At 46.5% G+C, this 26,834-nt stretch overlaps 1 protein-coding gene across 1 annotated transcript in view; it reads left to right on the top strand.

Annotated features, from left to right (window-relative positions):
* DLG2 (discs large MAGUK scaffold protein 2) overlaps positions 1–26,834 on the top strand; it is a 708,566-nt gene that overhangs the window by 462,511 nt on the left and 219,221 nt on the right. Inside the window, exon 10 of the mRNA XM_044284933.1 lies at positions 12,384–12,539. Coding sequence (XP_044140868.1) covers positions 12,384–12,539 — 156 coding nt within the window. The remainder of the gene's footprint in view (positions 1–12,383; positions 12,540–26,834) is intronic.

Consider the following 26,834-nt stretch of genomic DNA (forward strand, 5'->3'; position numbering starts at 1 on the left):
TGGAGGTGCTGGAGCACGAAAATGCGCAGATACAGATGTTCCAGGATCTGGCGCCATCCACCCTGGCTAAGCGGCGCCTATTCAAGCCTCTCCTCGAAGTTCTTAGGAAGACGTCGACTCCGTTCCGGTGGCTTTACCCGTTTGGACTGGCTGTCTCTAGGAATGGAAAGTTGCTTACAGTACGGTCACCTGCGGACCTGGAATCAGTTTGGAGGTCCTTGGATGTCCCTCCGGTGGAGATTCCCTCGTGGCTACCAGCCGACCAAGATGGCCCCTTACCTGTCCCGCCGCGGGTGTCTCCTTGGCAGACAGCATCCGCAAGCAAGTCGGATCGCATAGGTCGCAGCAAGATGGACAGGGCCCTCACTTGAGCCCAGAACAAGGTGCCGTTGATTATTTTTGCCTGCTAGCAAGGGCTGCCAACACCGTGCCTTGCCTTCTTTTCCTCTGTGAGAGATGACTGTCTCCCGGCTTCACAGCCTTTTGTTTACAGGGAAGGTTAAGGCCTCCTTTTTGTTCGTTTTGCTTTTTACAAAGTATTACGTTTTTTGGTCCTAGTGTTTTTTACAACAAGTCACGCTTCAATCGGGACTCTTTTCTCATGTTCTGGGACTCTGCCTCTCAGTAGGCATTTTTCTCTCTCCCCAATTGCAGGGGAATGGCCGGAACGTTTCCGGTGCTGGAAGCATTTTTTGTTTTTAGGTCTCCGTTTTTGTAGTAGACCTAGAGGTGCTTCACTTGCCCCCTCGCCACTCCAACCCTGTCTTGGATGGTGATAGGTGAACACCTACCTTTCTTTTAGATGTACGTTGCATCTGAGCTGGTTTTTTACCGGCCCACTATGTTGTTGGTTATTTCTCTTAATTTATTTTATTTTACATGTTTTCCCTTTCCCTCCCTCCCTCTCTCTGCTCGTATATGCTATACTCTGTTAGACATTTTCATGGGTAATTTGTGCTTTCTCTTCCTAATACGGATATTGTCATGTCATCAATTGTAGTCGCCTCCCTGAATGCGCACGGGCTGAACGAGCCCTGCAAAAGGTCTCACACCATATCCCTTCTTCTGAAGGATAAGGTCTCGGTGGTCTTCCTCCAGGAGACGCATTTTAGAACGAACAAAATCCCTCATCTCCCTCCTAAGAGGTTTGTTCAGTGGTTTCATAGTACACATGATTCCGCCAGTAGAGGGGTTAGTGTAGCTATACACAAAAACCTCCCCTTTAAGCATGCAGCTACATCAGCAGATCCTGAGGGCAGGTACATTTTTGTAAAGGGTGTAATTGGTGACTCGCCGGTTACATTCGCCAATCTCTATGCGCCTAATAGAGGCCAAGTACCATGGCTCGTTCAGACCCTTGCCTCCTTATCAGCATTCACTGATGGGTTGTTGGTTCTGGGGGGCGACTTCAATGTGGCTCTAGAGCCAGCTGTTGACACATCGTTGGGGAGACCGTCTGTATCCTACAGGCTCTTGAGAAGGCTTAAATCTTCCCTACGGAAATTGAAGGTCCTTGATGTTTGGCGTACTATGAACCCTAATGGCCGTGATTATACCTTTTATTCACATGCTAAGATGTCATTCCATAGGTTAGATTACCTGTTCCTGTCTGACTCACATGTACGCAATGCCTCTGAGGCCCGGATTGGTAGTATCACATTATCCGACCATGCGCCTGTTATTATCAATTTCTCCCTGTCCGGATCAAAGAGAAAAGAACGCATCTGGCGTCTGAACGACACCCTGATTTTGGATCCTACCCATGCTCGCAAAATCAGGGCCTCGCTTTCTGAGTTTTTTGTGCTAAATGACACAACGGAGTCACCTCCTTCCCCTTCCACTTTATGGGAGACACATAAGGTAGTTATACGGGGGGAACTAATAGCACTAGGGGCTTATGTGAAAAAGAGAAGGACACAGGCTTTAGATGCTTTGCTTGCGAAAATTGTTCGCCTTGAATCCTCTCACAAGGACTCTCAGGCTAAGGCCATTCTGACGGAACTCACTGAGGCTAGAGTACATTTGAAAAATCTTTTAAATGTCACCTCTGCAAAGCTGATCTTGCGTTCCCGATTTAAAGCCTATGCTCATGGGGATAGAGGAAACAGACTGATGTCGGCGATTGCTAAGAAGCAGTTCTCTGACTCCTTTGTTTCCTCTATTAAGGACCCCAAAGGCAAAGTACATAAATCCACCCCAGATATAGCTAAGGCCTTCTGTACTTTTTATGAGGCGCTCTACAACCTACCCCCCCCCCCCAGAGGGCGCTGCTGCTACTGATATTGCTGAAGCCACTGATAAATTCTTGCAGAATCTAGACCTCCCCTCCATATCCTCTCTAAAGGCATCTCAGCTAACTAGCCCTGTTACCGATTCAGAGATTCATAAGGTTCTCATGTCCATTCCCTCGGTCAAGAGCCCAGGTCCAGATGGGTTTTCTATTGCTTACTTTAAGTCCTTCAAAGATGTTTTAATTCCCCGCTTTAGGGACCTGTGCAACCACCTCCTTACTGGGGGCTCTTTGGCTCCACGCTCCTTGATGGCGCATATTACGATCCTGCATAAGGAGAATAAGGATCCGACATGCTGCAGCAACTACAGGCCGATCTCTTTGCTTAATTGTGATGTGAAGTGGTGGGCGAAGATCTTGGCTACTAGGTTACAGGACGTGTTGCCTGACATCGTCCATGAGGATCAGGTGGGTTTTGTCCATGGCAGACAGGGGTCTGAGAACACTATAAGGCTTCTTCATCTTGTAAACTGGGCCAAACGATCAGCTAAGCCCTTGGTGTTGGTGAGCACGGACGCGGAGAAGGCCTTCGACAGGGTCAGCTGGCACTTTATGTCCGAGGCCCTGTCGAGGTTCGGTCTACCGGACCAATTTATTAAAGCTATCTATACGTTATACTCGGCCCCCTCTGCCATGGTCAAAGTGAATGGAACACTATCGCCGCCATTTCGCATCACTAATGGGACGAGGCAGGGGTGCCCCTTATCTCCTGCGTTGTTCGTTCTGGTGATGGAGACCCTACTATGTAAAATTAGGTTGGACCCAGAGATTGAGGGTCTACGTATCGGTTCCTGTACTCACGTTGCTGCAGCATTCGCGGATGACCTTTTAGTCATGACGTCAAACCCTAGGGAGGCCTTGCCCAGGTTGCTGAAGGTATTTGAGGACTTTGGGTTCGTTTCGAATTTTAAAATTAATTATGGGAAATCCATGGCTCTCAATATTCCATGCCCACAAGCAGTGATTACTGCTCTTAATAAGCGGACTACTCCATTTTCTTGGGCCTCTAGAGACATTGTGTATTTGGGGACGCATATCTCAGCTAATGTTCAGGATCTCATTTCCCTTAACTATATGCCGCTTCTGCAAAATGTTCGTTCACATCTACAAACTCTGAAACTCCCGTTTGTTTCCTGGGTGGGCCGTAAAAACTACATCAAGACCTTTATTCTCCCCAAATTTTTATACTTGCTGCAATCTCTCCCGATTTGGCTTCCAAATTCATACTTTACTGAAGTCCGTAGGGTATTCACACGCTTCCTATGGAATGGCAAATCGCCACGTATTGCCTACTCTGTGCTTACAAGGGATAAGAAGTTAGGGGGTTTTGGGATGCCAGATGTCAAGCTTTACTACACTGCTGTACAGCTAGGTAGATGTGTTGCTATTATGTCTCGCCAGTCCAACTCCCTTTGCTCCCGTCTTGAAAATGCTCTTTTGACTGACCAAGAACTGCTGGCTATGTGGGGTATAAGGCCTATTTCAGCTAACCACTGTCATTCATCCCCGGTTTGGAAGGGCATGCTGGTAGAGTGGTCCAAAATGGTCCAATCACATACCTTTAATTTCCCAAACGCTTGTATGCCACTTAGACTACTTCAATGTCACCTACACCCTGCTGTGTCACGCCCCTCCGGGATTTGGTCTAAGCTCGCTAACATTGCTTTGCGGGATGTCCTTCTCCCGGACGGTAGTTTGCACTGGGATTCAGTAATGGACCTCCCGGAGGTCAAAGCGGCACCCTTTTTCCATCTAGCGAACTTCCAGAGGGATACCAAACTTTGTGTTGGACTCTTCTCTGGTAGTGGCTCCCCCTCCTGGCTTGAAAAGAAGGTTTTGACTACTAAGCCTCTTATTCGGCCGTTATCCCAGATGTATAAAGAATTGCTCTCCTCCCTGCCCCCGGAGCTTCGTTTCATGGCTTCATGGGAACGTGAACTCTCCATAGCCTTCACGGATCCAGAAAGGGCGTTTATTCTGGCTCATTCACACGGTTTCAGCCGTTGTGTGAGAATCCAGGAGAACTCATTTAAACTTCTCTGCAGGTGGTACAAAACACCTGAGTTTTTGCATAAACTGAACCCAGAGGTCTCCGAAAAATGTTGGAGATGTGGCACAGATACTGGATCTCTATCACATGTTTGGTGGTTCTGTCTTAAGATCCGGCCGTTCTGGAGCGCTATTGAGGCACTAATCAACCAAATATGTGATACTGAGATATCACTGGATGTCAAGCTTATTCTGTTATGGTGCCCAAACAAGTCCCTTACACCTACCAAACATGACCTTCCAACGATGTTGCTCACAGCGGCTAGATTGATCATACCCTTTTTGTGGAAGAATGATTCCCCGCCGACTGCCCTTATGTGGTCTGAGAAGGTAGATCAGATCTACCGTTTCGAGGAGCTAGCGCATTGGGAGACTAACTCGCGCTCTCGCTTCTTAAAATTATGGTCTCCATGGAAAGTCTACAGAAACTTTACTTGATAGAGCAGATGTGTATCCCTTCCTGGTTTCCCTCCCCTCCTTCCCCTCCTGACACCCCCTTTCCCCCCTTTTCTCTTTTCTTTGATTTCTTTGTATGATTAATGTCAATGACAGCTTGTATTGTTTGCACTTGACATGTATGCGGGATGACTATCTTGTACCCTATTGCCATCATTGTACTGTCATGTGTGGGCTATGGCCTTGATTTTTCTTTCAATAAAAATAAATTTGGTTAAGAATATAACTACTATAATACTGTCTCCTATGTACAGGAATATAACTACTATAATACTGCTCCTATGTACAAGAATATAACTACTATAATACTGCTCCTATGTACAAGAATATAACTACTATAATACTGCTCCTATGTACAAGAATATAACTACTATAATACTGCTCTTATGTGCAAGAATATTACTACTCTAATACTGCTCTTATATACAAGAATATTACTACTCTAATACTGCCTCCTATGTACAAGAATATAACTACTATAATACTGCTCCTATGTACAAGAATATAACTACTATAATACAGCTCTTATATACGGGAATATAACTACTATAATACTGCTCCTATGTACAAGAATATTACTACTATAATACTGCCTCCTATGTACAAGAATATAACTACTATAATACTGCCTCTATGTACAAGAATATAACTACTATAATACTGCTCCTATGTACAAGAATATAACTACTATAATACTGCTCCTATGTACAAGAATATAACTACTATAATACTGCCCCTATGTACAAGAATATAACTACTATAATACTGCCTCCTATGTACAAGAATATAACTACTATAATACTGCTCCTATGTACAAGAATATAACTACTATAATACTGCCTCCTATGTACAAGAATATAACTACTATAATACTGCCTCCTATGTACAAGAATATAACTACTATAATACTGCCTCCTATGTACAAGAGTATAACTACTATAATACTGCCTCCTATGTACAAGAATATAACTACTATAATACTGCCTCCTATGTACAAGAATATAACTACTATAATACTGCCTCCTATGTACAAGAGTATAACTACTATAATACTGCTCCTATGTACAAGAATATAACTACTATAATACTGGCTCCTATGTACAAGGATATAACTACTATAATACTGCTCCTATGGACAAGAATATAACTACTATAATACTGCCTCCTATGGACAAGAATATAACTACTATAATACTGCCTCCTATGTACAAGAATATAACTACTATAATACTGCCTCCTATGTACAAGAATATAACTACTATAATACTGCCTCCTAGGGAGGCAGGGGAAGCTGTTGTATAGTATACAGGGACAGTTATAGAAATAACAGTCAGTCCGTTTTAGCGATATATATATATATATATCTAGGAGGGAGGCAGTGAGGGCAGTAGTAATGGTTTAGGAGCGTCTTCACTTTTCGGTGCTGTGCTGAACAGTGAAGACAGGCTTTCCTGCTGAGAGACACTTCAGAGCCATTTTTTCATAAAAACATACGAATTCACTTTAACGTATATTACAAAAACATTCCTTGTCACTTCCCTTACATATTCCCCAATTTTTTTTTTTTATTAAAGACTGTAAAAGACAGATACCCTTTAAAAAAATGTGTTCATTTGTTGACAGCAAATAGATCGTATGTCTTCCGTGTCTGAAAAGCAAAAATGGTAAAAAATGTAAAACATTCTTAGGATATTAGATAGCGACAGAACGTTTCACGTTTGTACAATGAATTTCCTGTATTTACAGAAGGTTTTGTGTTTCCTTGTAAAAGGAGAATTAAAATATCCATTATTAAAAACCTGACACCGCACTGCATCGCTCCGCCAGCTTGTGTTACCAATTTCATCTCCTTTCATATTTGTTTTGGTCTTTTTTTTTATTTTTGCCAGACATTACAAGAGAGATCAGAATTCCTTTACGGTGGGTGAGAATATTGAGTATACATCGCCATCTAGTGGGCTGATTGAGTATTACCGTTTGTTTATTGCATTTTCTATTTTTGCAGACTTGTTTTGCTCATTTCCTATTGGGAGATAGTTCCTTTGCTCTACTCCTTAAAGGGGTTGTCTAGGAGAAGTAAAACATGGCTGCCTTCTTACTAAAAAGACAACCACGCCTGTCCATAGGTGGTCTTTGGCACGGTAGTTCCACTGAAGTGAAGGGAGCTGAGCTGTAATACCACACACAACCTGTGGACAGGTGTGGTGCCTTTTTTTTAATGAAGGCAGCCATTTTTTGTTTCTTATCCTGGACAACTCCTTTAAGCCTCTTTCGTGCTACAGGCTTCATTCTGACACGTGTCCCTTCCAGCGCCAACTCAGGCCTATACTGGCTACATGGTGGCTGTATTCAAAGTGACGCTCCAACAATTTAGTTGCAGCTTGGAAACTGTCAGCAAGCAGGTTATCCTCCTGCTGATGTGTTTATATGGATTTATGTTTAATCAAATGGTGGTTTATGTATCTTAGGGCTTGTTCACACGACCGTACGGCTTTTTCAGTGTTTTGCGGACAATTTTTCACAGATCCGTTGTTCCGGGTTTTTATTGTATTGTGTTTCCGTTCCGTTTTTCCGTTCCGTTTTTCTGTATGGCATATACAGTATACAGTAATTACATAGAAAAAATTGGGCTGGGCAGAAAATTTTCAATAGATGGTTCCGCAAAAACGGAACGGACACGGAAGACATACGGATGCATTTCCGTATGTGTTCAGGTTTTTTTGGGGACCCATTGACTTGAATGGAGCCACGGAACGTGATTTGCGGGCAATACTCAAAATGTAGCGGAACGGAAATGCGGACATACGGAAACTGAATGCTCATGGAGTACATTCAGTTTTTTTTGTGGACCCATAGAAATGAATGGTTCCGTATACGGAACGCAAAAAACGGCCCGTATACTGAACGCGAAAAACTTTCGTGTGAGCGAGCCCTTAGTCAGACAGGAGCGGTCCAACGGCCAGAAATATCTTAATGGTCGTTAATTAAACCTTGAAAATTTCCTTGACAATTGGGAAGGGGCGCATGAACCTCCTGTTACGGGCTCTGACGTGATCGCACAGAGATGCAATACCAGGCACAACCCATAGACAGGAGAGCGGCGCTGTTTCTGGTAAAAAAGCAGACATGTTTTTTGAATTATCATAGACCTTTTTTATGAGTTAATCAGTCCATTCACTCCGTTTCAAACTGAAAAGCAAAACAGAGGCACAAAATAAGAATAATAGATCTATGAAAAGCATCCTGCTGACAGTTTCCATGTGGCAATGGTAGCTCTTCTTCTACACAGTAGTATCGTGCTTCATTAGGCCTCGTTCACACTTCAGTGTTTGGTCAGTGATTTCCATCAGTGATTTGTGAGCCAAAACCAGAAGTGGAGCCTCCACAGACATGAGGTAGAAGGGAAAGATCTGCTCCTGTTCTGTGTTTAGATTTTCACCTGGTTTTGGCTCACAAATCACTGATGGAAATCACTGACCAAACACTGAAGTGTGAACAAGGCCTTACATTTATAACTACAGATCCTTTTGTAATTAAAAGCTGAAGATTTACTTTATTAACATTCTGGCGCGTCTTCATTAACGAGCAGCCTGCTGACAGTTTGGGCTCGTTCACACTTTTTTCGTGTTTTGTGGGCTGTTTTTTCCCGGATCCGTTTTTTTTTTCAGTAGTGTTTCCGGTTCCGTTCCGTTTTTCCGTATGGCGTATACAGTAATTACATAGAAAAAATTGGGCTGGGCATAAAATTTTCAATTAGATGGTTCCGCAAAAACAGAACGGATACGGAAGACATACAGAGTACAGCCGTTTTTTTTTTTGCAGAGCCATTGACTTTATTAGCATTCTGGCGTGTGTTCAGTAACGAGCAGCCTGCTGACAGTTTCCATGTAGTAACAGTAGATCTTTTCTCTGACGTGGGGAATTACATGTTCTAACTATGGAACCTATTGTAATAAAATCTGAAAATATACTTTATTACTATGCCAGTAGCTAAGAATTGGGCCAAAGCTCTACATAAACCACACATCATGAAGGTCACAGAGCTAACTGATGGGGGCCAGTAGAATATTGGTATGGTCTGGAGTGTACCATTTACTGCCCCGATCCCTTTAAACACCAATTTGCATGTACCACCATGTCAGTGTCCTGCAGACCTGTGTATCCCAGTAATTAAACCCTCCTTGATTTCATGGCTGACGGAATAATCTGTCATCCCAGTCAGTTCTGCGAGGAGCAAATGTTATCGGAAGAGAGATTTATTCCGGTCTCCTCGCTTCACGCATTTTATTATATATTCAGACACGGAGAAGCCGCCATGTTGTTGTTGTTGTTTCCTTCGTAGTCATTTTTTATGCCGTGTTTATGTCAACAAGAGGCCGTAGTGCTGCAAGGAGGGTGAAGGGAAAGTCCTTAACCCCTTAAGGACCAGCCCCGAAAAGACCTTAATGACCAGATACGTTTTTTTGTGATTTAGCGCACGTGGTGGTTCAGACGATTGCAACTTTTTTTTTATTTTTTTACACCTATGACCAAATATGCTCACTTTTTGGAGTATATTTGGCACAGATTTTGTCGCAAAGGTCATTTGCGGCAAAATCTGCGGCATCTTCCCTTTTCACGCCAATTACGCCAGTTCTAAAAAAAGGGGGCGTGGGCAGGGAAGAGGGGGCAAGCTCATTTATCATTTTCTGCACCAGAGCCGGCGTAGATTTAAGCTTGGTGTACGCCGGCGAATCATGCGCCGAAAGGGATGAAGAGGCCGGCACCTTTACATAACTTCGGCGCATCCACCGACGGCACAGGGGTATTAACATCGGTGTCTAAATTGCTGGTTTTAATAAATTATCCCACTAGTGCTTTTTGTAAATATGTTTTATTTCAGCCATTTTTTTTTATTTAAAAGTTAAAAAATATATATTTTTTAAACTATAGCTCTTTATCTGTTAAATAGGCAAGCTGACGCCAAAATAACTCATTAAAATAGGTTCCATATTTTGAGTTGGTCGTTTGCGATAATGTTTTTTTATTACGTTATTAGACCCCACCCTTCCTTCACTTTAGTTAAGGCAAAATGAAAAAAAAAACTCAGTTAAGGCCGAATGCACACGGCCGAGTGCGGGCCCGTGAAAACCCTGCCGGGATTCCTGCTGACTGCTGGAGCGCACGGCGTCATGGGTTGCTATGACGCCGTGTGCTTCATGCAGCCGCTGCTGGACAGTAATGCACTAGTATAGTGTATTACTGTCCAGCAGCGGCTGCATGAAGCGCACGGCGTCATAGCAACCCATGACGCCGTGCGCTCCAGCAGTCAGCAGGAATCCCGGCAGGGTTTTCACGGCCCGCTCTCGGCCGCAAACACGGCCGTGTGCATTCGGCCTAAATCTTGTGTTTTTTTTCTGACTATGATGTTCCATTTAAAGGGTTTCTGTCACCTTAAAAATGGGTATTAAGCTGGCGGACGTTAGCGATGTCTATATAACTATATTAGCGCCATCTCACTGCCTGCCGCCGCTATTGAGAAAAACAAACTTTTATATTATGCTAATTAGCCTCTAGGAGCAGGGGCTCCGTTCTCCCACCTCTGGCCACGGCCGGCTACACTAGATTGACAGGGCCAGGCAGCCTTTACCTCCAACTGCCGGCCCTGTGCGCTGGGGAGATCTTGCGCCGTTCAGTATTCGGCGCAGGCGCAGTGAGTGGCCAGAGGTGGGAGAACGGAGCCTCTAGGAGCAGGGGCAATGCTTCTCCCCCCTTCCTGCTCCGAGAGGCTAATTAGCATATTATAAAAGTTAGTTTTTTTCAATAACGGCGGTAGGCAGTGAGATGGCGCTAATATAGTTATATAGACATCGCTAATGTCCGCCAGCTTAATACCAATTTTTCAGGTGACAGAAACCCTTTAATGCTGGACTCGACCGGCTACACATAAAAATATAAATGGTGTTCACATGTTGCGGCCGCGCTGTGCGTTTTGACACATTTTTTTCTACAAACAAAAAAAAACCACAGCAGCGCCTTTGCCACAATGTTAAAAAAACCTGAGCAAAAATAAAATAAAAAATGCACTGTGGACGCAACGTGTGAACAGAACCTAAGCATGAGTTCTGGTGTACTTACTGGATCCTGTTACGGCTTCATTCACACGTCCGCAATTCCGTTCCCGAAAAAAATAGAACATGTCCTATTCTTGTCCGCAATTGCGGACAAGAATAGGCATATTCTATATAGTTCTGGCAATGTGCGGTCCACAAAATGCGGAACACACATTGCCGCTGTCCGTGTTTTGCGTGTTTGCGGACGTGTGAATGGAGCCTTAGGGGCCCGGCTCAGTTGTCTATGTGACTGTGGGTCCCTGGTAGAGGTAAATGCCTCGTCAGTCATAAGCTTTTGGCTTAGGCCTCATGCACACGACCGTTGTTTTGGTCCGCATCCGAGCCGCAGTTTTTGCGGCTCTGGTGCGGACCCATTCACTTCAATGGGGTCCGTATCCTTTGCTCCGTTCCGTGGTCCGCAAAAAAAAATATAACCTGTCCTATTCTTGTCCGTTTTGCGGCCAAGCATAGGCAGTTATATCAATAGCTGTCCGTGCAGTTCCGCAAAAAACACACAACGGTCGTGTGCATGAGGCTTTAGGCTACTTTAACATTAGTGGGGGGTTTTTGTTTGCCGATCTGTCATCCGCATTAGCGTTTTTTGCTACCGTCACCATAATACAACCGCATGGATCCAGTTGTATTATATCTTCTGAAGGATCCATCATGAACACTATTGAAATTCAATGGGGGACGGATCCGTTTTCTGTTGTGTCAGATAAAACGGATCCGTCCCCATTGACTTACATTGTGTGTCAGGACGGATCCGTCTTGCTCTGCACCACATCGCGGACAGAAAAATGCTGCTTGCAGTGTTATTCTGTCCGCGATGGGAGCGCAACCAAACGGAACGGAACGCATTCTGGTGCACTCTGTTTCGTTCAGTTCAGTTTTCTCCCTATTGACAATGAATGGGGACAAAACTGAAGCGGTTGAAAACGCTAATGTGAAAGTAGCCTTAGGCTTCCTGCACACGAACACCGACCGTGGGGCAACGGCAGCGGATCGCGGGCCCATTCACTTTAATGGGTCCGCGATCCGCCCATTCCACAAAAAGATAGAACATGTTCTATCTTTTTGCGGAACGGAAGTACAGGACAAAACCCCATGGAAGCACTCTGTAGTGCTTTCATGGGCTTCCGTTCCGTGTTTCCGTTCCGCACCATTCCGCATCTCTGGATTTGCGGACCCATTGAAGTGAATGCTCACAGAACGGCGCCTGTATATTGCGGATCCGCAAATAAGGTCCACAGTACGGGCACGGGGCGCACACGTTCATGTGCAGGAGGCCTTAGGCAACAGTTGCCCATAGCAACCAATCAGAGCGCAGCTTTCATTTTACCAGAGCAGATTATGAGATGAGAGCTGTGCTGTGATTGGTTGCTATGCGCAGGTTTTCTTCCAGACAGGTTTATAAATCCCCTCAGTAAGTGTTATGGCCGCTGCCCGGGTGTTTTCTACTCTATTGTAACGTCCTCTCTGTCTCTCTCCTCCAGGTCTCCGGAGCCTGTATACAGCACTGTCAATAAACTCAGTGACAAGCCTTCCTCTCCGAGACAATATTCCCCGGTGGAATGTGACAAAAGCTTCCTTCTCACGTCTCCGTATCCTCATTTCCACGGAGGTTTGCTTCCAGAGTCCGAAATTTCCAGGTAAACATCACATTGATGGCGGATTCACGGGTATTCTGTGGTGTTTTTCCAGCACTTTTGCATTTTTTGTGGTGTTTTTGCTGAAAAATGCCATCTCCCAGATGTTACATGAAACACAGGACAAGCACTTTTTCACTTCTTTTTTTTATTTTACGACTGACTTTTCCAGTTTGGTTACTTTTATTTAATTTTTTATAAATACAGTAAACGCAGCAGCAAGCAATTGAATTTTTTTTTCCAGCATTTTTCCGTATTCTCAATAGGTAAAAAACAGCTGAAAAAAATTATGACATTAATAACATTTAGGCTACATGCACACGACAGTTGTTTTATGCGGTCCGCAAATTGCGGATCCGTGTTCCTGTTTTTTTTACATCCACAACCGTTCCGTTTGTCCGCAAATTTTGTAGGCTGTGCTTCCGTGTGTCTTCACTTTTTTTTTTGCGGTCCGCAAAAAAACCTGAAGGCTGTAATTCTTGAAATTTTATATATACAGGTTTCCCAGCAACCATCTGCAAAAAAAAAACTGATGCGGATGACATATGGGTGGCTTCTGTTGGCCATCCGCATTTTTTGCGGATCCATTGACTTCTATGGGTCCGCAAACCGTTTTTTGCGGACAAGAATAGGACATGCCATATTTTTTTTACGGACATGAAACATGGACAGCTGATGCGGACAAGAAATGGATGAGTCCACCGCATTTTTAACGGATCCATAGAAATTAATAGGAAACCATCCAATCCGCAAAATAAACGGAACGGAGGCCGCAAAAAACCTTATAAATAAACCTGATCTGGCCACCATTTTGCATTCAGTCTTTTGCCAGTGTAAGGAGAGGTTGCTGTGTGGAGCAGGGACAGACTGTTAGGGACACCAAACGCTAGCTAATAGGGCCACAAAAGTCCTTTTAAGGACATGGAAAGTATAATATAGTGCATTTGTATTGTGCAGCAGTTGTGTGCGGTTCTGCTGAGATACCACAGCTATACAGAGGAACAAACGCTATTGGAATAACTAATTGCAACTGGTGTAATATACCTGTTGTTGCCCCCAAAAAAACTGATTAAGGGGTTTGATATACCTGCTTCCAGCAAATAATTATTAAGGGGTTCTATATACCTGCTTTCATAAATACTGCTCTTCAATAGGGACTTTGTCAAAGGGTCATTTTGAAAATGACAAGCAGAGGAAGAGGCAGACCATTCCGCAGGGGTGGTAGGGGTCGGGCAGATGCACCAGGCCGGAGCCTAAGTGGGAAGTTGGAGAAGGAGTGTTGGATTACGTCAAAGGACGCACCTGAGTTGGTCGAGTGGCTCACTCAGCCTTCCGATTCTGCACCATCTTTATCCTCTGTATCAGCACCCTCCTCACTCTCTGATGTGTGCACCCCTAAAGACACCATCACCACCACCACCATAGCCCTCCACTCGACTCAGAGGAATTATTTTCCCATCTATTCCCAGACCTTACCGATGCGCAGCCATTCTTAGCATCGGATGAGGAAGAGGAGGTAGCAACGGCCGCCACCCAGAGGTCTGACGACAGTACCCAGATCAGCCCAAGGAGGGAGGTCCCCGCTGTTGCTGCCTACACCGAGATCTCTAATGTCAGTGGTGGTAAAGGTGACGATGATGACGTGTCGATGGATGTCATGTGGGTGCCCACAAGAGAGGAAGAGGAGTGGAGTTCAGAGGGAGAGATGGAGCAGCAGATAGGGAGGAGAAGGAGGAGAAGCAGGCAGAACTTGCAGTGCACAGGAGGCAAAAAGCAGACTGCAAATGTATCTGGAGCGAGCCATCCACCATGCACGGTCACATCTGGCGCTCCCCCGGCACATGACTCCGCAGTGTGGGCTTTTTTTAAAGTGTCAGCTGCTGACAATAGTGTTGCCATCTGCAGCCTGTGCTGTCAACTAGGGATGAGCGAACTCGAACTGTATAGTTCGGGTTCGTACCGAATTTTGGGGTGTCCGTGACACGGACCCGAACCCGGACATTTTCGTAAAAGTCCGGGTTCGGGTTCGGTGTTCGTCGCTTTCTTGGCGCTTTTGTGACGCTTTCTTGGCGCTTTTTGAAAGGCTGCAAAGCAGCCAATCAACAAGCGTCATACTACTTGCCCCAAGAGGCCGTCACAGCCATGCCTACTATTGGCATGGCTGTGATTGGCCAGAGCACCATGTGACCCAGCCTCTATTTAAGCTGGAGTCACATAGCGCCGCCCGTCACTCTGCTCTGATTAGCGTAGGGAGAGGTTGCGGATGCGACAGTAGGGCGAGATTAGGCAGATTAACTCCTCCAAAGGACTTGATTAACTGATCGATCTGCAGCTGTGGATCATTGAGCTGCTGATCCTCAATTGCTCACTGTTTTTAGGCTGCACAGACCGTTTGTCAGTCTCATTTTTCTGGGGTGATCGGCGGCCATTTTGTGTCTTGTGGTGCGCCAGCACAAGCTGCGACCAAGTGCATTTAACCCTCAATGGTGTGGTTGTTTTTTGGCTAAAGCCTACATCAGGGTGAAGCTGTCACACCAAGTGCATTTAACCAGCAATAGTCTGTTCATTTTTTGGCCATATACAAAATCAGGGGCAAGCTGCGCCTGTCACCAAGTGCATTTAACCCTCAATGGTGTGGTTGTTTTTTGGCTAAAGCCTACATCAGGGTGAAGCTGTGACACCAAGTGCATTTAACCAGCAATAGTCTGTTCATTTTTTGGCCATATACAAAATCAGGGGCAAGCTGCGCCTGTCACCAAGTGCATTTAACCCTCAATGGTGTGGTTGTTTTTTGGCTAAAGCCTACATCAGGGTGAAGCTGTCACACCAAGTGCATTTAACCAGCAATAGTCTGTTCATTTTTTGGCCATATACAAAATCAGGGGCAAGCTGCGCCTGTCACCAAGTGCATTTAACCCTCAATGGTGTGGTTGTTTTTTGGCTAAAGCCTACATCAGGGTGAAGCTGTCACACCAAGTGCATTTAACCAGCAATAGTCTGTTTATTTTTTGGCCATATCCCAGTCTAATTCTGTCACTAAATCCATACCGGTCACCCAGCGCCTAAATACTAGGCCTCAAATTTATATCCAGCTAAATCTGTCCCTAGTGCTGTAGCTGGGCGAGTTATTTAGTGTCCGTTCAAGCACATTTCTTGTTCTGGGTTGAAATACAATTCCCAATTTAGCAATTTCATAATTTAGTGGTTCCTGCTATATCAGAGCTATTTGAAATCTATCCCAAAAAGGGTATATAATATTGAAGGTGCACATTGGGTCATTCAGAATAACTTCACACACACCCGCTACTGTGTATTTCCAAGTCTAATTCTGTCACTAAACCCATACCTGTCACCCAGCGCCTAAATACTAGGCCTCAAATTTAAATCCCTCTAAATCTCTCGTTACCGCTGTACTGTTGTTGCTGGGCAAGATATTTAGTGTCCGTCAAAGCACATTTTTTGTTCTGGGTTGAAGTACAATTCCCAATTTAGCAATTTCATAATTTAGTGGTTTCTGCTATATCAGAGCTATTTGAAATCTATCCCTAAAAGGGTATATAATATTGAAGGTGCACATTGGGTCATTCAGAATAACTTCACACACACGCTTCTGTGCATTTCCAAGTCTAATTCTGTCACTAAATCCATACCGGTGACCCAGCGCCTAAATACTAGGCCTCAAATTTAAATCCCTCTAAATCTCTCGTTACCCACCGCTGTACTGTTGTTGCTGGGCAAGATATTTAGTGTCCGTCAAAGCACATTTTTTGTTCTGGGTTGAAGTACAATTCCCAATTTAGCAATTTCATAATTTAGTGGTTTCTGCTATATCAGAGCTATTTGAAATCTATCCCTAAAAGGGTATATAATATTGAAGGTGCACATAGGGTCATTCAGAATAACTTCACACACACCCGCTACTGTGTATTTCCAAGTCTAATTCTGTCACTAAACCCATACCTGTCACCCAGCGCCTAAATACTAGGCCTCAAATTTAAATCCCTCTAAATCTCTCGTTACCCACCGCTGTACTGTTGTTGCTGGGCAAGATATTTAGTGTCCGTCAAAGCACATTTTTTGTTCTGGGTTGAAGTACAATTCCCAATTTAGCAATTTCATAATTTAGTGGTTTCTGCTATATCAGAGCTATTTGAAATCTATCCCTAAAAGGGTATATAATATTGAAGGTGCACATAGGGTCATTCAGAATAACTTCACACACACGCTTCTGTGCATTTCCAAGTCTAATTCTGTCACTAAATCCATACCGGTGACCCAGCGCCTAAATACTAGGCCTCAAATTTAAATCCCTCTAAATCTCTCGTTACCCACCGCTGTACTGTTGTTGCTGGGCAAGATATTTAGTGTCCGTCAAAGCACATTTTTTGTTCTGGGTTGAAGTACAATTCCCAATTTAGCAATTTCATAATTTAGTGGTTCCTGCTATATCAGAGCTATTTGAAATCTATCCCTAAAAGGGTATATAATATTGAAGGTGCACATAGGGTCATTCAGAATAACTTCACACACACGCTTCTGTGCATTTCCAAGTCTAATTCTGTCACTAAATCCATACCGGTGACCCAGCGCCTAAATACTAGGCCTCAAATTTAAATCCCTCTAAATCTCTCGTTACCCACCGCTGTACTGTTGTTGCTGGGCAAGATATTTAGTGTCCGTCAAAGCACATTTTTTGTTCTGGGTTGAAGTACAATTCCCAATTTAGCAATTTCATAATTTAGTGGTTCCTGCTATATCAGAGCTATTTGAAATCTATCCCTAAAAGGGTATATAATATTGAAGGTGCACATAGGGTCATTCAGAATAACTTCACACACACGCTTCTGTGCATTTCCAAGTCTAATTCTGTCACTAAATCCATACCGGTGACCCAGCGCCTAAATACTAGGCCTCAAATTTAAATCCCTCTAAATCTCTCGTTACCCACCGCTGTACTGTTGTTGCTGGGCAAGATATTTAGTGTCCGTCAAAGCACATTTTTTGTTCTGGGTTGAAGTACAATTCCCAATTTAGCAATTTCATAATTTAGTGGTTTCTGCTATATCAGAGCTATTTGAAATCTATCCCTAAAAGGGTATATAATATTGAAGGTGCACATAGGGTCATTCAGAATAACTTCACACACACGCTTCTGTGCATTTCCAAGTCTAATTCTGTCACTAAATCCATACCGGTGACCCAGCGCCTAAATACTAGGCCTCAAATTTAAATCCCTCTAAATCTCTCGTTACCCACCGCTGTACTGTTGTTGCTGGGCAAGATATTTAGTGTCCGTCAAAGCACATTTTTTGTTCTGGGTTGAAGTACAATTCCCAATTTAGCAATTTCATAATTTAGTGGTTTCTGCTATATCAGAGCTATTTGAAATCTATCCCTAAAAGGGTATATAATATTGAAGGTGCACATAGGGTCATTCAGAATAACTTCACACACACGCTTCTGTGCATTTCCAAGTCTAATTCTGTCACTAAATCCATACCGGTGACCCAGCGCCTAAATACTAGGCCTCAAATTTAAATCCCTCTAAATCTCTCGTTACCCACCGCTGTACTGTTGTTGCTGGGCAAGATATTTAGTGTCCGTCAAAGCACATTTTTTGTTCTGGGTTGAAGTACAATTCCCAATTTAGCAATTTCATAATTTAGTGGTTTCTGCTATATCAGAGCTATTTGAAATCTATCCCTAAAAGGGTATATAATATTGAAGGTGCACATAGGGTCATTCAGAATAACTTCACACACACGCTTCTGTGCATTTCCAAGTCTAATTCTGTCACTAAATCCATACCGGTGACCCAGCGCCTAAATACTAGGCCTCAAATTTAAATCCCTCTAAATCTCTCGTTACCCACCGCTGTACTGTTGTTGCTGGGCAAGATATTTAGTGTCCGTCAAAGCACATTTTTTGTTCTGGGTTGAAGTACAATTCCCAATTTAGCAATTTCATAATTTAGTGGTTTCTGCTATATCAGAGCTATTTGAAATCTATCCCTAAAAGGGTATATAATATTGAAGGTGCACATAGGGTCATTCAGAATAACTTCACACACACGCTTCTGTGCATTTCCAAGTCTAATTCTGTCACTAAATCCATACCGGTGACCCAGCGCCTAAATACTAGGCCTCAAATTTAAATCCCTCTAAATCTCTCGTTACCCACCGCTGTACTGTTGTTGCTGGGCAAGATATTTAGTGTCCGTCAAAGCACATTTTTTGTTCTGGGTTGAAGTACAATTCCCAATTTAGCAATTTCATAATTTAGTGGTTTCTGCTATATCAGAGCTATTTGAAATCTATCCCTAAAAGGGTATATAATATTGAAGGTGCACATAGGGTCATTCAGAATAACTTCACACACACGCTTCTGTGCATTTCCAAGTCTAATTCTGTCACTAAATCCATACCGGTCACCCAGCGCCTAAATACTAGGCCTCAAATTTATATCCCGCTGAATTTGAATACAATACATTGGGCCAAATAATATATTTGTTGTTGTGGTGAACCATAACAATGACAAAAACATCTAGTAAGGGACGCGGACGTGGACATGGTCGTGGTGGTGTTAGTGGACCCTCTGGTGCTGGGAGAGGACGTGGCCGTTCTGCCACATCCACACGTCCTAGTGTACCAACTACCTCAGGTCCCAGTAGCCGCCAGAATTTACAGCGATATATGGTGGGGCCCAATGCCGTTCTAAGGATGGTAAGGCCTGAGCAGGTACAGGCATTAGTCAATTGGGTGGCCGACAGTGGATCCAGCACGTTCACATTATCTCCCACCCAGTCTTCTGCAGAAAGCGCACAGATGGCGCCTGAAAACCAACCCCATCAGTCTGTCACATCACCCCCATGCATACCAGGGAAACTGTCTCAGCCTCAAGTTATGCAGCAGTCTCTTATGCTGTTTGAAGACTCCGCTGGCAGGGTTTCCCAAGGGCATCCACCTAGCCCTTCCCCAGCGGTGAAAGACATAGAATGCACTGACGCACAACCACTTATGTTTCCTGATGATGAGGACATGGGAATACCACCTCAGCATGTCTCTGATGATGACGAAACACAGGTGCCAACTGCTGCGTCTTTCTGCAGTGTGCAGACTGAACAGGAGGTCAGGGATCAAGACTGGGTGGAAGACGATGCAGGGGACGATGAGGTCCTAGACCCCACATGGAATGAAGGTCGTGCCACTGACTTTCACAGTTCGGAGGAAGAGGCAGTGGTGAGACCGAGCCAACAGCGTAGCAAAAGAGGGAGCAGTGGGCAAAAGCAGAACACCCGCCGCCAAGAGACTCCGCCTGCTACTGACCGCCGCCATCTGGGACCGAGCACCCCAAAGGCAGCTTCAAGGAGTTCCCTGGCATGGCACTTCTTCAAACAATGTGCTGACGACAAGACCCGAGTGGTTTGCACGCTGTGCCATCAGAGCCTGAAGCGAGGCATTAACGTTCTGAACCTGAGCACAACCTGCATGACCAGGCACCTGCATGCAAAGCATGAACTGCAGTGGAGTAAACACCTTAAAACCAAGGAAGTCACTCAGGCTCCCCCTGCTACCTCTTCTGCTGCTGCCGCCTCGGCCTATTCTGCTGCTGCCGCCTCGGCCTCTTCCTCCGCCTCTGGAGGAACGTTGGCACCTGCCGCCCAGCAAACAGGGGATGTACCACCAACACCACCACCACCACCTCCGTCACCAAGCGTCTCAACCATGTCACACGCCAGCGTTCAGCTCTCCATCTCACAAACATTTGATAGAAAGCGTAAATTCCCACCTAGCCACCCTCGATCCCTGGCCCTGAATGCCAGCATTTCTAAACTACTGGCCTATGAAATGCTGTCATTTAGGCTGGTGGACACAGACAGCTTCAAACAGCTCATGTCGCTTGCTGTCCCACAGTATGTTGTTCCCAGCCGGCACTACTTCTCCAAGAGAGCCGTGCCTTCCCTGCACAACCAAGTATCCGATAAAATCAAGTGTGCACTGCGCAACGCCATCTGTAGCAAGGTCCACCTAACCACAGATACGTGGACCAGTAAGCACGGCCAGGGACGCTATATCTCCCTAACTGCACACTGGGTAAATGTAGTGGCAGCTCGGGCCCCAGGCGGAGAGCTGTTTGGCGCACGTCCTTCCGCCGCCAAGGATCGCAGGGCAACATTCTTTGCCTCCTGTTGCCACCTCCTCCTTCTCGGCTTCCTCCTCCTCTTCTTCCACCTGCTCATCCAGTCAGCCACACACCTTCACCACCAACTTCAGCACAGCCCGGGGTAAACGTCAGCAGGCCATTCTGAAACTCATATGTTTGGGGGACAGGCCCCACACCGCACAGGAGTTGTGGCGGGGTATTGAACAACAGACCGACGAGTGGTTGCTGCCGGTGAGCCTCAAGCCCGGCCTGGTGGTGTGTGATAATGGGCGAAATCTCGTTGCAGCTCTGGGACTAGCCAATTTGACGCACATCCCTTGCTTGGCGCATGTGCTGAATTTGGTGGTGCAGAAGTTCATTCACAACTACCCCGACATGTCAGAGCTGCTGCATAAAGTGCGGGCCGTCTGTTCGCGCTTCCGGCGTTCACATCCTGCCGCTGCTCGCCTGTCTGCGCTACAGCGTAACTTCGGCCTTCCCGCTCACCGCCTCATATGCGACGTGCCCACCAGGTGGAACTCCACCTTGCACATGCTGGACAGACTGTGCGAGCAGCAGCAGGCCATAGTGGAGTTTCAGCTGCAGCACGCACGGGTCAGTCGCACTACAGAACAGCACCACTTCACCACCAATGACTGGGCCTCCATGCGAGACCTGTGTGCCCTGTTGCGCTGTTTCGAGTACTCCACCAACATGGCCAGTGGCGATGACACCGTTATCAGCGTTACAATACCACTTCTATGTCTCCTTGAGAAAACACTTAGGGCGATGATGGAACAGGAGGTGGCCCAGGAGGAGGAGGAGGAGGATGAGGAAGAGGGGTCATTTTTAGCACTTTCAGGCCAGTCTCTTCGAAGTGACTCAGAGGGAGGTTTTTTGCAACAGCAGAGGCCAGGTACAAATGTGGCCAGCCAGGGCCCACTACTGGAGGACGAGGAGGACGAGGATGAGGAGGAGGTGGAGGAGGATGAGGATGAAGCATGGTCACAGCGGGGTGGCACCCAACGCAGCTCGGGTCCATCACTGGTGCGTGGCTGGGGGGAAAGGCAGGACGATGACGATACGCCTCCCACAGAGGACAGCTTGTCCTTACCCCTGGGCAGCCTGGCACACATGAGCGACTACATGCTGCAGTGCCTGCGCAACGACAGCAGAGTTGCCCACATTTTAACCTGTGCGGACTACTGGGTTGCCACCCTGCTGGATCCACGCTACAAAGACAATGTGCCCACCTTACTTCCTGCACTGGAGCGTGATAGGAAGATGCGCGAGTACAAGCGCACGTTGGTAGACGCGCTACTGAGAGCATTCCCAAATGTCACAGGGGAACAAGTGGAAGCCCAAGGCCAAGGCAGAGGAGGAGCAAGAGGTCGCCAAGGCAGCTGTGTCACGGCCAGCTCCTCTGAGGGCAGGGTTAGCATGGCAGAGATGTGGAAAACTTTTGTCAACACGCCACAGCTAACTGCACCACCACCTGATACGCAACGTGTTAGCAGGAGGCAACATTTCACTAACATGGTGGAACAGTACGTGTGCACACCCCTCCACGTACTGACTGATGGTTCGGCCCCATTCAACTTCTGGGTCTCTAAATTGTCCACGTGGCCAGAGCTAGCCTTTTATGCCTTGGAGGTGCTGGCCTGCCCGGCAGCCAGCGTTTTGTCTGAACGTGTATTCAGCACGGCAGGGGGCGTCATTACAGACAAACGCAGCCGCCTGTCTACAGCCAATGTGGACAAGCTGACGTTCATAAAAATGAACCAGGCATGGATCCCACAGGACCTGTCCGTCCCTTGTCCAGATTAGACATTAACTACCTCCCCATAACCATATATTATTGGACTCCAGGGCACTTCCTCATTCAATCCTATTTTTATTTTCATTTTACCATTATATTGCGATGCTACCCAAAGTTGAATGAACCTCTCCTCTGCCTGTGTGCTAGGCCTAAATATATGCCAATGGACTGTTGCAGTGGTGGCTGACATGAAGCCTGATTCTCTGCTATGACATGCAGACTAATTCTCTGCTGACATGAAGCCAGATTGTCTGTTACGGGACCTCTCTCCTCTGCCTGGGTGCTGGGCCTAAATTTATGACAATGGACTGTTGCAGTGGTGGCTGACGTGAAGCCTGATTCTCTGCTATGACATGCAGACTGATTCTCTGCTGACATGAAGCCAGATCCTCTGTTACGGGACCTCTCTCCTCTGCCTGGGTGCTGGGCCTAAATTTATGACAATGGACTGTTGCAGTGGTGGCTGACGTGAAGCCTGATTCTCTGCTATGACATGCAGACTGATTCTCTGCTGACATGAAGCCAGATCCTCTGTTACGGGACCTCTCTCCTCTGCCTGGGTGCTGGGCCTGAATATATGCCAATGGACTGTTGCAGTGGTGGGTGACGTGAAGCCTCATTCTCTGCTATGACATGCAGACTAATTCTCTGCTGACATGAAGCCAGATTGTCTGTTACGGGACCTCTCTCCTCTGCCTGTGTGTGTGCTGGGCCTAAATATATGCCAATGGACTGTTGCAGTGGTGGCTGACGTGAAGCCTCATTCTCTGCTATGACATGCAGACTGATTCTCTGCTGACATGAAGCCAGATCCTCTGTTACGGGACCTCTCTCCTCTGCCTGGGTGCTGGGCCTAAATTTATGACAATGGACTGTTGCAGTGGTGGCTGACGTGAAGCCTGATTCTCTGCTATGACATGCAGACTGATTCTCTGCTGTCATGAAGCCAGATTGTCTGTTACGGGACCTTTCTCCTCTACCTGGGTTCTGGGCCTAAATTTATGAAAATTGACTCTTACAGTGGTGGGTGACGTGAAGCCTGATTCTCTGCTATGATATGAAGACTGATTCTCTGCTGACATGAAGCCAGATTGTCTGTTACGGGACCTTTCTCCTCTGCCTGGGTTCTGGGCCTAAATTTATGAAAATTGACTCTTACAGTGGTGGGTGACGTGAAGCCTGATTCTCTGCTATGATATGAAGACTGATTCTCTGCTGACATGAAGCCAGATTGTCTGTTATGGGACCTTTCTCCTCTGCCTGGGTTCTGGGCCTAAATTTATGAAAATTGACTCTTACAGTGGTGGGTGACGTGAAGCCTGATTCTCTGCTATGATATGAAGACTGATTCTCTGCTGACATGAAGCCAGATTGTCTGTTACGGGACCTTTCTCCTCTGCCTGGGTTCTGGGCCTAAATTTATGAAAATTGACTCTTACAGTGGTGGGTGACGTGAAGCCTGATTCTCTGCTATGATATGAAGACTGATTCTCTGCTGACATGAAGCCAGATTGTCTGTTACGGGACCTTTCTCCTCTGCCTGGGTTCTGGGCCTAAATTTATGAAAATTGACTCTTACAGTGGTGGGTGACGTGAAGCCTGATTCTCTGCTATGATATGAAGACTGATTCTCTGCTGACATGAAGCCAGATTGTCTGTTACGGGACCTTTCTCCTCTGCCTGGGTTCTGGGCCTAAATTTATGAAAATTGACTCTTACAGTGGTGGGTGACGTGAAGCCTGATTCTCTGCTATGATATGAAGACTGATTCTCTGCTGACATGAAGCCAGATTCTCTGTTACGGGACCTCTCTCCTCTGCCTGGGTGCTGGGCCTAAATTTATGACAATGGACTGTTGCAGTGGTGGCTGACGTGAAGCCTGATTCTCTGCTATGACATGCAGACTGATTCTCTGCTGACATGAAGCCAGATTCTCTGTTACGGGACCTCTCTCCTCTGCCTGTGTGTGTGCTGGGCCTAAATATATGCCAATGGACTGTTGCAGTGGTGGCTGACGTGAAGCCTCATTCTCTGCTATGACATGCAGACTAATTCTCTGCTGACATGAAGACAGATTCTCTGTTACGGGACCTCTCTCCTCTGCCTGGGTGCCGGGGCCTAAATATCTGAGAATGGACTGTTCCAGTGGTGGGTGACGGGAAGCCAGATTCTCTGCTATGGAACCTCTCTCCAATTGATTTTGGTTAATTTTTATTTATTTAATTTTTATTTTAATTCATTTCCCTATCCACATTTGTTTGCAGGGGATTTACCTACATGTTGCTGCCTTTTGCAGCCCTCTAGCTCTTTCCTGGGCTGTTTTACAGCCTTTTTAGTGCCGAAAAGTTCGGGTCCCCATTGACTTCAATGGGGTTCGGGTTCGGGACGAAGTTCGGATCGGGTTCGGATCCCGAACCCGAACATTTCCGGGATGTTCGGCCGAACTTCTCGAACCCGAACATCCAGGTGTTCGCTCAACTCTACTGTCAACGCATAAGTTGCGGTAAGCCCAACACTCACCTAGGGACGACCGCCTTAATAAGGCACCTGGCCTCCCATCACCAAGCCCAGTGGGAGCAACACCGTCAGAACCCACAAAGCCACACTCCACGTCCTGCCTCTTCTCCTCTCTCCTCCCATTTGTCTTCCTCTCCACCTTCCACCGTGCCGTTGTCGCGTTCAACTGGCAAAAGGCAGGCTTCCGTGGCCCAAATGTTCGAACGTAAAAAGTTGATGATGCCGGATAACCCTTTTGCCCTCTTGCCCAACGGCTGATCGCCGGCTTGTCGGAACTGCTAGCCTGCCAACTACTGCCATATAAACTGGTGTATTCTGAGGCTTTTAGAAAATTTGTGCCCATTGGCACACCGCAATGAAATATTTCTCCCAGAGCTATATGGCCATGTTCAGCGGCAAGTGAATGTATCTCTGGCACACAGTGTCGGTGCCAAGACACATCTGACCACAGACACGTGGTCTAGCAAACACGGGCAGGGAAGGTACATAACTTTTACTGCCCACTGGGTGAACCTTCTGACGGCTGTCAAGCATGCAACCCATGGTACCCGTGTGGATTTGGTGTTACCGCCGCGGATTGCATGCAGGCCTGCCTCTTCTTCTCCTCCTCCTACTCCATCCTCTGTCTCCTCCTCGGCTGACTCCTCCTTTTCAACTGCTACCACCTCTTCTGCTGCACCCCCCAAGCTCCCCAGAACCTATTTGACGTGCCAGGTGAGACGTTGCCATGCTGTTCTGCGGCTGTTGTGCCTGGAAGCCAAGGGCCACACCGGTCTTGCACTGCTTTCAGCTATGCGGTCACAGGCCGATCAGTGGCTAACCCCGCTCAATTTGACAGTTGGTAAAGTGGTGTGCGACAACGGTGCCAATCTGCTGAGCGCGCTGAAACATGGCAAAATGACACACGTGCCGTGCATGGCACACGTCCTGAACTTAGTAGTGCAGCGAATCATTGCCAAATACCCCGGGGTCCATGAGATCTTGCGGCAGGCCGGGAAAATCTCTGGCCATTTTAGAAGATCTTACACGGCCATGGCTCACCTGCCCGTCAGACGTCTGATTTGTGACTGCTCGACGCGCTGGAACTCCACCTTGTATATGCTTGATAGGCTGCTCCAGCAGAAACGTGCCGTTAACAACTACCTGTATGAACTCTTCGGTAGGACAGGTTTTGGGGAGCTTGTTTTTTTTTTCACCGCGCCAGTGGCTATTCATGCGCGACGCATGCAGACTTCTGGTCAGATGAGATCACCAAACTGGTCAGTCGCAGCCAGGGCGCCATCAGTGACATCGTACCTTACGCCTTCTTTCTGGAGCGTGCATTGCGTCGTGTCATTGATCAAGTTGTCGAGGAGCAGGAGCTGGAAGATGAGGAAGCAGTGGCGTAGGGATCGCCATAGCAACCATAGCAGTGGCTATGGGGCCCTACGCCACTGGGGGCCAGTCCGGACCGCCTTCTGTTTTTTTATTTTTTTTATTAACACACACACGGTGACACTACAGGCAGCCAGGCCCGCCCGCCCGCCCACTACACTAGACTAGTGTAGTGGGTAGGGCGCGGGCGGTCCGCAGCTCGGGCCTGGCCAGGGAGAAGCCGAAGGAGTCAGGTCAGGACTGGAGCAGGCGGGGCGCACGGCTGCACGAGCAGCAGATGAGGTAGGCGGTAGGGGCTGGAACGGGGGCGTACCTGAGGGACGGCACGGAGGTGGAGCCAGGCACCAGCGCCGCAGCGCAGGAAATTGGAATGGAAGAATGATTCCTAGTAACTACAGGGAGGAGGCGGACTCAGGAGGTGGAGGGGGCCGGGCTGGGGGTGTACC

The sequence above is a fragment of the Bufo gargarizans genome, chromosome 3, assembly GCF_014858855.1.
Source record: "Bufo gargarizans isolate SCDJY-AF-19 chromosome 3, ASM1485885v1, whole genome shotgun sequence".
Lineage (NCBI taxonomy): Eukaryota > Metazoa > Chordata > Amphibia > Anura > Bufonidae > Bufo > Bufo gargarizans.